The sequence below is a fragment of the Eubalaena glacialis genome, chromosome 7 (genome assembly GCF_028564815.1).
Source record: "Eubalaena glacialis isolate mEubGla1 chromosome 7, mEubGla1.1.hap2.+ XY, whole genome shotgun sequence".
NCBI classification, from domain to species: domain Eukaryota; kingdom Metazoa; phylum Chordata; class Mammalia; order Artiodactyla; family Balaenidae; genus Eubalaena; species Eubalaena glacialis.
In genome coordinates, this window is record NC_083722.1 from 72165638 (window position 1) to 72181502 (window position 15865).

General features: G+C 40.1%; 1 protein-coding gene and 1 long non-coding RNA gene across 5 annotated transcripts in view; one reads left to right on the forward strand and one right to left on the reverse strand.

Annotated features, from left to right (window-relative positions):
* The window catches only part of LOC133095387 (uncharacterized), a 77985-nt gene that overhangs the window by 29299 nt on the left and 32821 nt on the right, over positions 1–15865 (forward strand). For all 4 annotated transcript variants that reach the window (XR_009701597.1, XR_009701596.1, XR_009701598.1 and 1 more), the window contains exons 2-3: positions 6783–7176; positions 11072–11197. This is a non-coding gene — a long non-coding RNA (uncharacterized LOC133095387). The remainder of the gene's footprint in view (positions 1–6782; positions 7177–11071; positions 11198–15865) is intronic.
* LOC133094672 (protein preY, mitochondrial-like) lies at positions 15446–15843 on the reverse strand. Its single transcript, XM_061195324.1, has one exon. It carries the CDS (start codon positions 15795–15797, stop codon positions 15453–15455), a length of 345 nt encoding a protein of 114 aa, XP_061051307.1. The 5' UTR covers positions 15798–15843; the 3' UTR covers positions 15446–15452.

Here is a 15865-nt window from a genome sequence, read left to right on the forward strand (position 1 = left end):
TTAGATAGCTTTATGTGCTAGGTTATGAGAATCTGAATCTAGGTTATAGACTTTCAACAATGGAGCAGCAGCTAGCCAAGGCAGGGGCTAAGACGAAAGACTGCCTGAAATCATTCTTAAATACATGCTCATGTGAGAATGTCTGGCTTCCTAGGGTTTGTACTATCTAGGGTGGTATAATAACACAGCCATCAGGAATGAGCCTCCCATTCCCTTGGAATACATTTTCACAGCTTTAAAATTTTTTTAGTCCTTTACAAATTCATGAAGAATGAGGAACCCAATGACAATTTAGAGTTGGGCTCCTCGGTGGAGTGAGGGCTGCTTTTTTTCTCAAAGGATGCTTTACAACCCTTGATAGTTTGGGTCATCACGGTTGAATGTTGGCAAAGTATAATTTTTTAAAATGTTGAAAACATGATTCATACAAACACAGAATGAACATATGTCAAGATTTATTAACTTATTAATAAGGGAGCCAGTAAGTTAAAGCTGGTTATAAGAGCATGTGGAGGAACTGGGTATTCATAGACATTTATAAAAGGAAACTAGGAGTAAAAAAGGAATGTTAGAATTAAAATGTTAGATTAGATATAAAACTGGTTCATATCCTGGAGGGCATTCAAACTGTACCCTTTGGGTTATCTTTTCTACTGGATAATATCTAGCATATAACTTCAGAGTCTAAGCCTATAATTGATAGTAATAACAATGCTACATTCCCTTAGGCTAGGTAATGAATTAACTCTTAGATGAGACCACCATCCATCCCCAGTAATTCATTGAAAGTACGTGCCACCTACCTTCTTGCCTTTTTTCCAAGTAATTTTTCTTAACAACATTTCATATTTCTTCAGCCAGGCATTTGAGTTCTCTTCCCCCACCCAGCCCACATCTGCCCCAGCATGCCTTTTTAAGTCCAGCTGCCCTCTACACATTACCATCCATGTATACCACACTCTTCTACTTCAGAACTATTGCCCACCCTCTCCCATCAACCAAAGACCCTGCCGTTCATTGACAGAGGTCAGAGTACAACTTATCCTTCAAGGGCAAGTGCACTTGGCACTCTCTCCTCAGAATCAGTGCTGTAACAAATTGAATCACCCTTGACACCCTTCCAAATTACTTAGTACCAATCTTTCTTGGCTGGTCTAAAAAAAATGGTTTCTTGGGATTTCACTATTTTATATGCTTGGAACCTCTCTAGAGACAGCCTGCTGAAAAACTAAGTCTTCAGCTATTAAGGCATTTGGTCCTGTTTAATTGGATTTGATGGCTTGGGCACACCTGCACTAAAGCTTTCAAATGAAATGCGCGTTCTGTTGCATGAGCCTAATTTAAAACTGGCCCAAGGGGACATTTTGTACAATTGGTGGAAAATTTGTGATATCATGTTGAGACTTAAAATGACTCAATTCAGCTTTGACAGATTTTTTTTTTTTTCTTTTTGGCTGCATTGGGTCTTCGTTGCTACACGTGGGCTTCTCTCTAGTTGCAGAGAGCAGGGGCTACTCTTCACTGCGGTGTGCAGGCTTCTCATTGCGGTGGCTTCTCTTGTTGCGGAGCACGGGCTCTAGGCGCGCCGGCTTCAGTGGTTGTAGCTCGCAGGCTCTAGAGCGCAGGCTCAGTAGTTGTGGCACACAGGCTTAGCTGCTCTGCAGCATGTGGGATCTTCCCGGACAAGGGCTTGAACCCATGTCCCCTGCATTGGCAGGCAGATTCTTAACCGCTGCGCCACCAGGGAAGCCCTTGACTGAATTTTTGATGCAAAAAAAAAATCAAGGAACTTTGGAAATTGGGCCACAAAAAGAAGGATGATAGACCATTAATTCTGGCAGTTGATAATGGGACAACTGCATATCCACATGCAAAAGAATGAATTTGTTATACTAAGTGAAGTAAGCCAGACAAAGACAAATATCATTTGATATCGCTTATACGTGGAATCTAAAAAAAGTGATACAAATGAACTTATTTACAAAATAGAAATAGACTCACAGACATAGAAAACAAACACAGTTACCAAAGGGAAAAGAGGGGTGAGGGATAAATGAGGAGTTTCAGATTAAAATGTACAAACTACTATATATAAAATAGATAACCAACAAAGACCTACTGTGTAGCACAGGGAACTATACTCAATGTCTTGTAATAACCTATAATGGAAAAGAATGTAAAAAAAGAATATATATATTTATATATATGTATAACTGAATCACTTTGCTGTACATCTGAAATTAACACAACATTATAAATCAACTCTGTTTCAGTAAGGAAAAATTTTAATGCAAAAAAAAAAAAGAAAGAATGAATTTGGACTACTATCTCACAAAATTAACTCAGAATGGACCAAAGACCTAAATAAAACTGTAAAACTCTTAGATGGAAACATAGGTGTAAATCTTCATGACCATGAATTTGTCAATGTTTTCTTAGATATGGTACCAAAAGTACAAGTAAAAGAAAAAAATCAAACTGGACTTCATCAAAATTTAAAACTTTTGTGCTTCAAAGGACACCACCAAGAAACTGAACCCACATATAGGAGAAAATATTTGCAAATCATATATCTGATAATGGACATGTATCTAGACTATATAAACTCTTACAACTTAATAATGAAAGATAACCCGTTAAAAATGGACAAAGGACTTGAATAGACATTTCTACAAAGAAGATATTAAAATGGCCAATAAGCACATGAAAAGACACTCAGCATCATTAGTCATTATGGAAATGGAAATCAAAACCAAATGAGATACTACTTCATACCCCCTGGGGCGGCTGTAATAAAAAAGACAGATAATAACTGTTGTTTAGAATGTGGAGAAATTGAAACCCTTATACACTGCTGAGGGAAGATAAAATGGTAGAGCCACTTTGGAAAACAGTCTGGCAGCTACTCAAAAGGTTAAACATAGAGCTACTATTTGACCCAGCAATTCCACTCCTAGGTATGTACCAAGAGGAATGTACACGTATGTCTACACAAAAACTTGTATTTGGGTCATAACAACACTATTCATAATAGCCAAAAAGTGGAAACAATCCAAATTTCCATCAGCTGAAGAACGGATGAACAATTGTGGTATACCCATCATTTAAATAGTATTCCTCTATAAAAAGGAATGAAATACTGATACATGCTACAATATAGATTAACCTTGAAAACATGCTAAATGAAAGAAGTCAGTCACCAAAGACCACATATTGTGTGATTTCATTTATGTGAAGTGGCCAGAATAGGCAAATCTCTAGAGACAGAAAGTAGAGTGGTGGTTGCCTGTGGCTGGGGGAGATAGAATGAGGAAATGTGGAGCAACTGCTAATAAGTCCAAAGTTTTTTAGAGGGTAACAAAATGGCATAATATTAGATTGTGGTGATGATTGCACCACACTATGAATATACTAAAAAGAGTTGAATAGTTGTGATAGAGACCATATGGTCCACAAAGCCTAATATATTTACTATTGAGCTCTTTACAGGAAAGTTTGCCAATTTCTCCCTTATAGTAAGTTTGAAACTGAAATGTGTGAGTCCTCCAACTCTGTTCTTCTTTTTAAAAATTGTTTTGGCTATCCTGGGTCCTTTGCATTTCCATATAAATTTTAAGATCAGCTTGTCAAAAAAAAAAAAAAAAAAAAAAAAAGATCAGCTTGTCAATTTTTCCAGAAAGGCCTGCTGGATTTTGATAGTGATTATGTTAAATTTATAAGTCAAATTGAGGAGATCATTTTTTAATTAATCTCAAATTGTCTGATATTTTACTAGTGAAAAACCTCTTCAACTGTCTTCTGTGTCCTTTTGATAAGAACTATATCATTTTTGAGCACTCCCTTGCTTTCTGGCATACATTATTTCAAGCTCATTTCATAATTTTTCTTGTCACAGCCAAGGAGTTCTGGTTCTTTTAGTGGAGTCAAAATTTTGGTACTTGGTACTAGATCTTGGTACATTGCTACTGGGGATGTTACTGCTCCAAAGCCCTCTCAGTGCACAGAGCTAGGGTGTATTTGAATATAAATAAATAAATAAATAGATACATACATAAGTAAATCCCCTATATATACACGCATATACATTTATATCTATTTATTATTTATGTCATTGTATGTGTATATTTGTATATTATATATGTATATACCTATATTAACATTCATGAGTAGTTCACACTGAATCCACTAGTTCTAATCCAATACTGCAGAGTTCTTCCAGTTTTCTTCATTTCCATATTTGTTACTCCCTTCTTTGCAATGAGAAACCTGGCTTCATATTCCTTAATATACCTATATGTTTATATATTTTATATAAATAGATAGTTATAGCTGTGTCTATATCTATACACTATATACTATATTAGTCTATATATATTTACGTATGGTAGGATTGGACTTTCCACCATCTCTGTGACTATCAGAGACAGACTGTCTTCTTTCCTCATGTTCTAACTGGGAACCCAAGAGGTCAAGGAACATTCCCAAGATCATTCTATTAGTGATGGACAAAGGCCTTGCTGAACACAGGCCTCCCCACCCCCTGATGGGTTTGATTGTTTCCTGTGATTCCACAGCAAGCACAGACCTGACTCCCAGTAGGAGGATGTCTTAGATTGGCTGCCCTTGAAACAGACTCTAAGCTGCAGAGAGTTTGTTCCACAAACTTGTACAGCAAGTCTGTTAGAGAACATGCTCAGTAGACACAACTGTAAGGGGCAAAGGAGGCAGAACTGGGCAGAAGGAGAAGCCAACCAAGGTTGGAAATGAGGCCTCAGATCACCCTACAAGCAGATCTGGAGCTGCGGTAGCCCCCAAAGTTGATTCAAGTAGTGAGATGAGGAGCTGGCTTTTTTATCTCCACATCAGCCCACCATTGGCTATGGGCTGGCCCATGGAACGGAGCATAGCCTGCATGGCCAGTTCCCTGTAGCTGACGGCAGTTTCCAGTAAGAAGTGCAGATATGAACTGTCAACAATTAATACTTCCAGCAGCTGAGGGATGGGTGCATCAGCTCTGAAGAGGGGATGGGGTAGAGCCCCACAGAATCCACCAGAGGGAAAGAAGTCTAGCCTGCAGGCAGTGGTGTCAGACAAATATTCAGCATCACACAGGAGGTGGAGCTCAAGGAGCAGAATTAGAACAGGCAAGGGCAGCTGGCATTATGGCGCTAGAAACAGGTCCTGGGAACAGCTTACTGGGCATGAAGAGACCATATGGTGTGAGAAGGTTCTGAGCTGGACCTTTTACTTCTGGCCTGTGTGTTTAGGTGCTGAATGGTCCAAGTAAAAAGAAATCGCAGGATCTCTCTGAGTTGCTTCCTTTCAGTTCATCAACTTCAAGTGGCAGTTGTGATTTAGTTATGTGTTGCTTTCCTCCTTGAGTATTGAACTTAAGACAGTTGATAAATTGACCTCATAAAAAATATAAGCTCAAGGGGAATTCCCTGGCTGTCCAGTGGTTAAGACTTGGGCTTGGGACTTCCCTGGTGGTGCAGTGGTTAAGAATCCATCTGCCAATGCAGGGGACACAGGTTTGATCCCTGGTCCGGGAAGATCCCACATGCCACGGAGCAACTAAGCCCGCGCGCTACAACTACTGAGCCTGCGCTTCTAGAGTCCATGCTCCACAACAAGAGAAGCCCCCGTTCGCCGCAACAAGAGGAAGCCCGCACGCAGTAACCAAAACCCAACACAGCCAAAAAAAAAAAAAAAAAAGACTCGGGCTTTAACTGCCGTGGACCCGAGTTCAATCCCTGGTTGGGGAACTAAGGTCCCACAAGCTGTGCAGTGCGGCCAAAAAAATTCTGATTTTTACAATGGAGTCTTAGTCTGAGACTGGTTATGATCCTTGGATACTTCTACCAGCCACTTAAAGACAACATAAAATTGTGGTGATGCTACCCTGAGGTCAGCTCAGCCCACAGTGAAGTCCTAGAAGGAGGTACTTTTCTGTTCTAGTCAGGAGTCTTTGTCTTCTGTGGGATTTGTGCCTATTCTCCCCGTATCACATGGGGTTCACTTCCTTCTTGTGCTGAATCCACTTGTGTCTAATCCATTGACTATTCTCTCAACCCACTCTCTGCATTAACCCTGTTCCATGGGAGAGCCCAGAGGACACTCCTTTTATGAAAGCAGTCAAGAATGCACTAGCAGGGACTTCCCTGCTGGCTCAGTGGTTAAGACTCCATGCTCCCAATGCAGGGGGCCCGGGTTCAATGCCTGGTCAGGGAACTAGATCCCACATACATGCCGCAACTAAGCGTTCTCATGCCACAACTAAGGAACCAGCGAGCTGCAACTAAGGAGCCTACCTGCCGCAACTAAGACCCAGCACAACCAAATTAATCAATTAATTAATTAGTTTAAAAGAAAAGAAAAGAATGCACTGGCGAGGGGCTTCCCTGGTGGTCCAGTGGTTAAGACTCTGTGCTTCCAGTGCAGGGGATGTGGGTACTATCCCTGGTCAGGGAACTAAAAATCCCATATGTCTCACAGAGCGGCCAAAAAAAAAAAAAAAAAAAAAAATGCACTAGTGAGAGAGGCACCAGCATCAAGAAAAAACAGTGGTGACTGGTCTTCGGAGGCTGGGGCTAACAGTAGGAGATGCTCTTAGACAATCAGCTTCATCATAGGATGCAAAAATAATAGAGGTCAAGTGGTATAGGACTTAACTCTAAGAAGAAAAGTGAGCACAATTATTTTAATTAAAGAAATGCAAAAAGCTCTACAACTGGTTAATAGAAATGGGGTATAGTCATCATCTTACTTCATCTTCCCAACAGCCCAGTGAAGCCATTTTACAGAGAAGCAAATCAATGCTGGGAAGGACCAACACCTTTACCCAAGATCCACTGAAAGAGGCAGACCTGGACTCAACTGCATGGCCACCTGTCACCCAAGTCCAAGCATTAGCATCACACCACGCTGCTTATGGAAGAAGTATGAGACACAGTTCCAACCCCTCCAGTAGCTAACAGGTCTCTGGGAGACAGGATCAGCATGAACAGATTCAGAGGAGGAACAGAGATAATGTGTGTTGAAACTTGATTCTATGGGATTTTCATCAGAACTCAGAGGTTGGCACTTACTGCATGGACCTACTGTATGAAGCAGGTGGATTGGCCAGCACAAGGGGTTGCTGTGGTGCATCGCCCAAATTCCCCTTCTGGACCCAAGGTACTTATCTCACTAGCTGCCTGTGGGTTTTAATCACAGGACATAGAGCTTCTGAAATTCCATACCATGCTCAATGCTTGGCTTCATCATAGCACTAGTGCTCCTTTAAAATTGTGTGGTGGATCATCTCCTAACCTTGAACGCTGACTGTAAACTCATTTTCTTCCTTTACTTTCTCAGAGAATTGCAGGTCAGCTACTTGCAAAAGTTCCTTTATCTTTGCCCTGGCATCTGCTTTCTTTCCCTTCAGGAAGCTCTCCTGCTCTTAAGCTGAAAACCTGGCTGCTCTGTGTCTGAACTGTAACCCAGAGTCATGATAAATACATTTATAGCATGTGCTATACTGAAAAAAACCCAACAACTTAGCTTCCTCAAAAAATTAGACATAGAATTACCAAATAATTCAGCAATTTCACTTCTGGGTACATACCCAAAAGAATTGAAAGCAGGAAATCAAACAGATATTTGTACACCAATGTTCATAGCAGCATTATTCACAATAGCCAAAAAGTGGAAACAGCCCAAATATCTATGGATGGATGAATAAATAAACAAAATATGGTTGGGATATTAATCAGCTTTAAAAAAGAATGAAGTTCTGATACATGCTACAAATGGATGAACCTTGAACATATTATGCTAAGTGAAATTAGACACAAAATGACAAATATTATATGATTGCACTTATATGAGGTACCTTTAATAGACAAATTCATAGAGACAAAAAGTAGAATAGTGGTTTTACAATAGCCAAGACATGGAAACAACCTAAATGTCCATTGACAGATAAATAGATAAAGAAGATGTGGTATATATACGCAATGGAATATTAGTCATTAAAAAGAATGAAATAATGCCATTTGCAGCAACATGGATGGACTTAGAGATTATCATACTAAGCGAAGTAAGTCAGAAGGAGAAAGACAAATAACATATGATATCACTTATACATGGAATCTAAAATACAACACAAATGAACATATCTACAAAACAAAAACAGACTCACAGATATAGAGAACAGACTTGTGGTTGCCAAGGTGGGTGGGAGGGAAGGACTGGGAGTTTGGGATTAGTAGATGCGAACTATTGTATATAGGATGGGTAAACAACAAGGTCCTACTGTATAGCACAGGGAACTATATTCAATATCCTGTGATAAACCATAGTGGAAAAGAGTATGAAAAAGAAAAAAAAAATATATATATATATAACTGAGTCACTTTGCTGTACAGCAGAAATTAAACACAACATTGTAAATCAACTATACTTCAATAATTTTTTTTTTTTTAAGTAGAATAGTGGTTACCAGGGCCTGGGGGAGAGGTGAGTGGGAAGTTATTGTTTAATGGGTACACAGTTTCAGTTTGAGATGATGAAAAAGTTCTGGAGATGGATAGTGGTGACGGTTGCACAACAATGTGAATGTACTTAATGCCACTGAACTATACACCTAAATACAGCACATGCTATAAATGTATTTTCTTCATAACCTTGGAACCGCAACTTTAGTTCATTTATAAGATGGAAAATGTCAGCTATATAATCCAGTTGCTAACACCAATCTTCTCTGTCATTAAATCAGATCAGATTTACCTATTGTCAGAAAATGTGTTTATTTTTTACATCAAATAAATGTGTTAATACTTATTTCAAGGAACATGACAGTAACCACTAGGAAATAAATAAATCTTATAAATCAGATTATTAAAATCTATCTAGTTTAAAGTGATATAGTTCTTGGGCTTCCCTGGTGGCGCAGTGGGCTTCCCTGGTGGCACAGTGGTTAAGAATCTGCCTGCCAATGCAGGGGACACGGGTTTGAGCCCTGGTCTAGGAAGATACCCCATGCCACGGAGCAACTAAGCCCGTGTGCCACAACTACTGAGTCCGCTCTGGAGCCCGTGAGCCACAACTACTGAAGCCCACGTGCCTAGAACCTGTGCTCCACAACAGGAGAAGCCACCGCAATGAGAAGCCTGTGCACCACAACGAAGAGTAGCCCCCACTCGCCGCAACTAGAGAAAGCCCCCACGCAGCAACGAAGACCCAATGCAGCCAAAAATAAATTAATAAATAAATAAAATAAAGTGATATAGATCTAATATAATTAACTTATCCATTTTATAATTATTTTATTAAAAATAAGATAATACATCAATATATTGTTTCTTACTAATTTCTAATAATGCAATGTACTGTGTAGCTAAAATTATACATTACTTGTGAAGCAAGGAGTATGATAAATGCATGGTTTCCCTGGGTAAAGAGTACATATGTGTATGTGGATGTGATTCAAATTCTAGTGTTTAGCTTTTTAAAAAAATAAATAAATATCAAGTATAAAAACAGTAAATAACTCCATTATAGGAAATCTTTTCCTATTTAATGAAAGAGAAAAGTATTTACTGCTAAACACTAATTAAACTAGCATGTAATTTCATTTTTTTTTTTTTTGGTCAATAGAAGGTAGACGATATTTAACAATTTTTAGGGAGTTCCCTTGCTGTCCAGTGGTAGCACTCAGTGCTTTCACTGCCGTGGCCAGGGTTCAGTCCCTGGTCAGGGAAATAAGATCCCGCAAGCTACATGACGCGGCCAGAACAAAACCAATTTTTAAAACAATAAGGATTTACCATTATAACAAATACTTCATGATATGATTTTTTTTTTAATGAGTCTGAAAGACTTTTTCCTTTTTTAAAAAAAATTATTTATTTATGGCTGTGTTGGGTCTTCGGTTCTGTGCGAGGGCTTTCTCTAGTTGCGGCAAGTGGGGGCCACTCTTCATCGTGGTGCGCGGGCCTCTCACTATCGCGGCCTCTCTTGTTGCGGAGCACAGGCTCCAGATGCGCAGGCACAGTAATTGTGGCTCACGAGCCTAGTTGCTCCGCGGCATGTGGGATCTTCCCAGACCAGGGCTCAAACCCGTGTGCCCTGCATTGGCAGGCGGATTCTTAACCACTGCGCCACCAGGGAAGCCCCCCCCCCCCTTTTTTTTTTTTTGGCTTCGTTTTGGGTCTTCATTGCTGCGCGGGACTTTCTCTAGTTGCGGTGAGCGGGGGCTACTTTCGCCGAGGTGCTCGGGCTTCTCATCGGGGTGGCTTCTCTTGTTGCAGAGCACGGGATCTAGGCGAACGGGCTTCAGTAGTTGTGGCTCGCGGGTTCCAGAGCGCAGGCTCAGTAGTTGTGGCACACGGGCTTAGTTGCTCCGCGGCATATGGGATCTTCCCAAACCAGGGCTCAAACCCGTGTGCCCTGCATTGGCAGGCGGATTCTTAACCACTGCGCCACCAGGGAAGCCCATCATGATATGATTTGATAAAAATGATTTTAACTACCTAATCAAGTAATGCACAACAAATCTAAAATAAATCAGATAAAAGTTTTATCCAAGATATCTGGAAAGATTTAGTAGTCCCATGAAAACGTTCCAGGTGTATTTAAAAGAATCACTGTCAATAGTCCGTACTTTTTTTCTTTCCAAGAATGATCATTTAAAGACCTGCTTAACATTATATACATATAGAAAGACATTTTTGGCATTCAGGACAGAATTTCTTATCGTGTTTTTTTAAATTGAAGTATAGTTGATTTACAAAATCGTGTTAATTTCAGGTGTACAACACAGTGATTCAGTTTTACATATATATATTCCTTTTCAGATTATTTTCCCTTACAGGTTATTACAAAATATTGCGTATAGTTCCCTGTGCTGTGCAGAAGGTCCTTGTTGATTATTTTATATATAGTAGTGTGTATATGTCAATCCCAATCTCCCATTTTATCCCTCCACTACCCCCTTTCCCCTTTGGTAACCATAAGTTGGTTTTCTATGTCTGTGAGTCTCTTTCTGTTTTGTAAATAAGTTCACTTGTATCTATTTTTTTTGGCCAAGCCACGCGGCATGTGTGATACTAGTTCCCCGACCAGGGATTGAACCTGCGCCCCCTGCATTGGAAACTTGGAGTCTTAACCACTGGACTGCGAGGGAAATCCCTGTATCATATTTTAGATTTCACATGTAAGTGATGTCATATGATATTTGTCTTTCTCTTTCTGACTTACTTCACATAGTATGATAATCTCTAGGTCCATCCATGTTTCTGCAAATGGCATTATTTCATCCTTTTTTATGGCTGATACTCTTGCCTTTTTTGTTCTGCTCTCCAAGAGCTAGGCATTCTTGGGCAATAGTCAGGGGATAGAAGAGGCAAAATTATTGAATAAAAATTGTCAGTACTCCCACTGCCTCTATCATTTATCCGAATTCAAAACTTGGGGCAGAATGCCCTGATCTTAATTTAACTTTACTCTTAACAGAAATGAGCCCAAGACAGGGAGAGACAGGAAGCCCTCTCCAAGAGTAAAGAAGGGTAATGACTTTTTCTTATAAAGGGACAGAGGGCTATTGGTGATCCAGGCCTAGACTTGGGCCAACCAATGTTAGAAAATTTATGGGCAATGAAAAACTGGAAACATGTATCAAAGCCCTAAGAAGGCCTTCTCATGCCCCAGGGGAATCAGATCCTGGTTTGAAGACCACACATCTTGGTCATAATGGAGCTGGTGAAGTGATATTGCCTCTTCACTCTACCAGATCCAGAAGGAATTGGAGGTAAATCCCTCGGCCAGAAAAGGGAGGGACTATGACTTTTTAATGAGTAATTAATAATAATAATAATACCTTTTCTTCTTAATTTATTCATAGGTTTTCATGAATAAACTATATACTATTACTTTTTATTTATGCCTAGTGCTCACACACACTGGTTTTCTTGTTTACTTGACATTAAAATTGACAAGAGAGATCTTTTAATTCTTTTAATAGTTAGCCAAAATTAGATTTTCTCTTCAGAACTTTTTTGTTTGAAGATCTGTAATCATTTTGTGACTTTGTTTAAGTTCCTATATTGAGATCACCCCAGAACACTTTTTAAAGGATCAATCTACCTAAACTGTTACACTTGGGAAATGGCTCAAGAGATGCTAATTTATCAACATAATGAAATACCATGCAGTCAACAGAAACGGCAATGTTGAAGGCAAACGATGTGGTTGTGTACAATAGCATTTTAAAAAATTTTATTGGAGTATAATAGATTTATAATGTTGTATTAGTTTTAGGTGTACCACATAGTGATTCAGTTATACATATACATATATTCATTCTTTTTCAGATTTTTTTCCCATATAAGTTATTACAGAATATTGAGTATAGTTCCCCGTGCTATACAGTAAGTCCTTTTTGGTTATCTATTTTATATATAGTAGTGTGTGTATGTTAATCCCAAGCTTACAAAGCATCTTAAATGCAGAAACTAGAACACTGATATCAGTGAGTCAGGTTATGTTGGTTCAGAGCTGAATTGGAGAAATTTAACATATTAAGTGGGAGATATATGAGGAATTTTTTCCCTTAAATCGTTTTCTTAATGTGGTTAAAATATGTGTTGTACAATAAAAATATGCAGTGTATGTTGAGAGCAGTGATCACTGTTAATGAGTAAACAAAAGTGTTCCTTGCAAATTAATTAGTAAGTAAAAGGACTTTCAAAGGGCAACGAGCTTAAGTTATAAAAGGGAGAGTTGGTTATAGAAAAACCTATTTGGCAAAAGGCTGCCAAAGAGACCCTAAAACATCTCTCCAGGGGGTAAATTCAAGAAAGGCCAAAGTAATAGGCTTATGGGGTAATGAACAAATCTGCAGAATAAAGGTCCAAGGACCTGTTGCTATTGATAAGCTTGAATATTTTGACATCCCCTCTCAAAGCAAGAAAACTAGCCAAGGCAAAGGGAAATGTAGTGTGTATAAACTCAACAACCACATATCAAATGTGTGTAAACCTCTGCCTCTGTGTTTCAGCATTTGCCCCCCTCTCAAGGGTTCTCCTCTTTCCTCTTTCCCTCCTTCCTGGGATCCTGGGTAAGGAAGCTTGAATAGGGGGAGTGGTTGGTCCTTGCTCATTAACCTATTTATCCCACTTGGATTCTGCCTCTGCTCTGGCACCTCACTGGGATGTGCTGGCCAGTGAAGCTGACCTCAAGCTCCACTGCCTGGGAGTCTTCCTCAGCCACAGTTACTCTACAGCTCAGTTGCCTTGTTGGTTCTGATGTCATGTTGAATGTAGCACCATGTTGAATAGAGTACCACTGTGTGGTAGGGCCCTTTGGATGCAGCACTATGTTGGTGGTGGCAACATGTTAGAGGAATTCCATGTTGGATAGAGTGCCACATTGGCAGCAGTGCCATGTTGGATGTAGCACCATGTTGGCAGTGGCACCAAGTAGACAGGGGCATGTTGGTGGGCCATCTGTGATTACTGAGTGCTGCAAGGGCTCTCTAAATGACTGCTCCAGGGAATCCAGGACAAGCTGTCTACTCTGGTATTTCTCATCCCACCCCAAAACTGTGGGTCCTTAATACACATACTGTCCTTGGAAGTTCAACCCCGAGAGAAGTGTGGAACTAGAGCCCCATCTCTGACTTCTTCCTCTCTTCCAAAAAATCTTAAGAAAGTAAAAATCACCCATCATTCCACCCTACATAGATAGCTACTGATGATATTTGCATAATAATATTTTTATTTGTGTGTACATTTGAATGAAATGGTACACGTTATACATAATGTTTTATAATACTTTTATTTAGAAGTATATTTGGCAGTCTTTGTGTGTGTGTGTGTGTGTGAGATCTTATTTATTTATTTTAATTTTTCTTGAAATATAATTGATTTACAATGTTGTGTTAGTTTCAGGTGTACAGCAAAGTGATTCAGATATATATATGTATATATATATATTCTTTTTTAGATTCTTTTTTTTTTTTTTTTTTTTTTTTTTTTTTTTGGTAACAGCTTTATTGATATACAAGTCGCATAGCATATAATTCAGCCATGTACATTGTACAACTCAATGGATTTAGTATAGTCACAGAATCGTGCAATCATTGCCACAGTTGATTTCAGAATACAGTGCTTGTTTTATCAGCAAAATTCTTTCATTTACACTGACCATAGTGAGATTTAGGGCACATTAAAAAGAAAAATAATGCCATTTCAGGAAATGATGGGTACCTCTATTGTCTTCTGTGTTATTTGTATATTGCCATAGAGGAGGGTTTTTTTGGGTTTTTTTTTTTGCTGCATTGGGTCTTCGTTGCTGCGCACGGGCCTTCTCTAGTTGCAGCGAGTGGGAGCTACTCTTCGTTGCGGTGCGCAAGCTTCTCATTGCGGTGGCTTTTCTTGTGGCGGAGCACGGGCTCTAGGCGCGCGGGCTTCAGTAGTTGCAGCACGTGGGCTCAGTAGTTGTGGCACGCAGGCCCTAGAGTGGGTGGGCTTCAGTAGTTGTGGCGCACGGGCTTTGTTGCCCCGCGGCGTGTGGGATCCTCCCGGACCAGGGCTCGAACCCGTGTCCCCCTCATTGGCAGGCGGATTCTTAACCACTGTGCCACCAGGGAAGTCCTTGCCATAGAGTAGTTTTTAAAACATGACTTGTACTACAGTATATAAATTAATGCAACACAAAACACATCCAACCTCTTGTTTTAATTGTCTTTTGAAGGGGAAGAATCACTATCTAAAGGTTCTGTTAAACTACTTTACGGTTCTATTAAGAATCAGTTAAGGTTATATTCAGTTCTTAGGTTTCTTTAGGGTAACTACTGAAATATTTATGTTACACTTCTGAAAGTTATTGTACTCATCAATCTTGTTGAAAGTTCTGGAAAATCAGGAACTACTAATGTGTCAAATGCTCATGCCCTTAGTAGTGCTATTTAAATAGGTCTCCTGTGGCAGGAAAATAAACTGAAATGTGCCTCAAAACGTAGCCCTCAACTCAACAGGACACAATCAGCTATTTGCAAACCTTTCAACCCCACCTCTACCTCCAGAGGCACATACTTTCCTGGGAAATTATTCTATTTTGGCTATTATGTGTCTCTCTAAATATTCTAAGTTTAAAATTTAGAATATTTTACATTTTCTCTTCCTTAGAATCACACTCTAGTGACCAAAGGGGGATAAAAACCCCACAAAACTACAAATTGTTTTATGGAAAATGTCAATATCTTATTTTATTATTAATGTAAGCACGTGATGCCAAAGAAATGAAGGTAATTTTACAAACTCAGAATTTTGGCAAATACATGAAGTTTCCATTTTATTACAGTTTTATACCACATTAGTTCAAATCCATTTCTCTACAACTACCCCAACAGAGCTCCTCTGGAATTATGTCAGTCATCCTTCACATGTGACTTTACCAGACTGTATGATCTAATGCTGCTCCGTTTCTTCTTGCTTCTTATTTTGATGTGTCATCCTAGCTGCCTGTGGTATCATATTAGGAATCCCATCAATAATTGGATAGGCTATTCCTAACTCTTCGTTAATCAATTCGTCTGTCGAGGCTTCATATCGGAGCGGCTTCTTGGAGAGCGGGCACACCAGGAACTCCAGCAGCGCTGGGTCGAAGGCGCGGGGCGGTTCCCGCGTCCGCTCGCTCTGGTCTGGGGACGGCCGCGACACCGACGCGTGCACACACCTCTGGGCGACCGCGGGCGGCTGTGCGCGTGTCCCCCGCAGCGCTGAGGCGAGCCGGCCGCAGACTCCGCGCGGCATGGCCTGGCGGCCCGCGACCGGGCCCCTGCGCGCCCGTGACCACCCGCGCCGCCGCAGGCGCTGCCCGG

What these genes read in the sequence shown, in the direction of transcription:
- LOC133094672 (XM_061195324.1), bottom strand. Translation starts at nt 15,797, where the DNA reads ATGCCGCGCGGAGTCTGCGGCCGGCTCGCCTCAGCGCTGCGGGGGACA.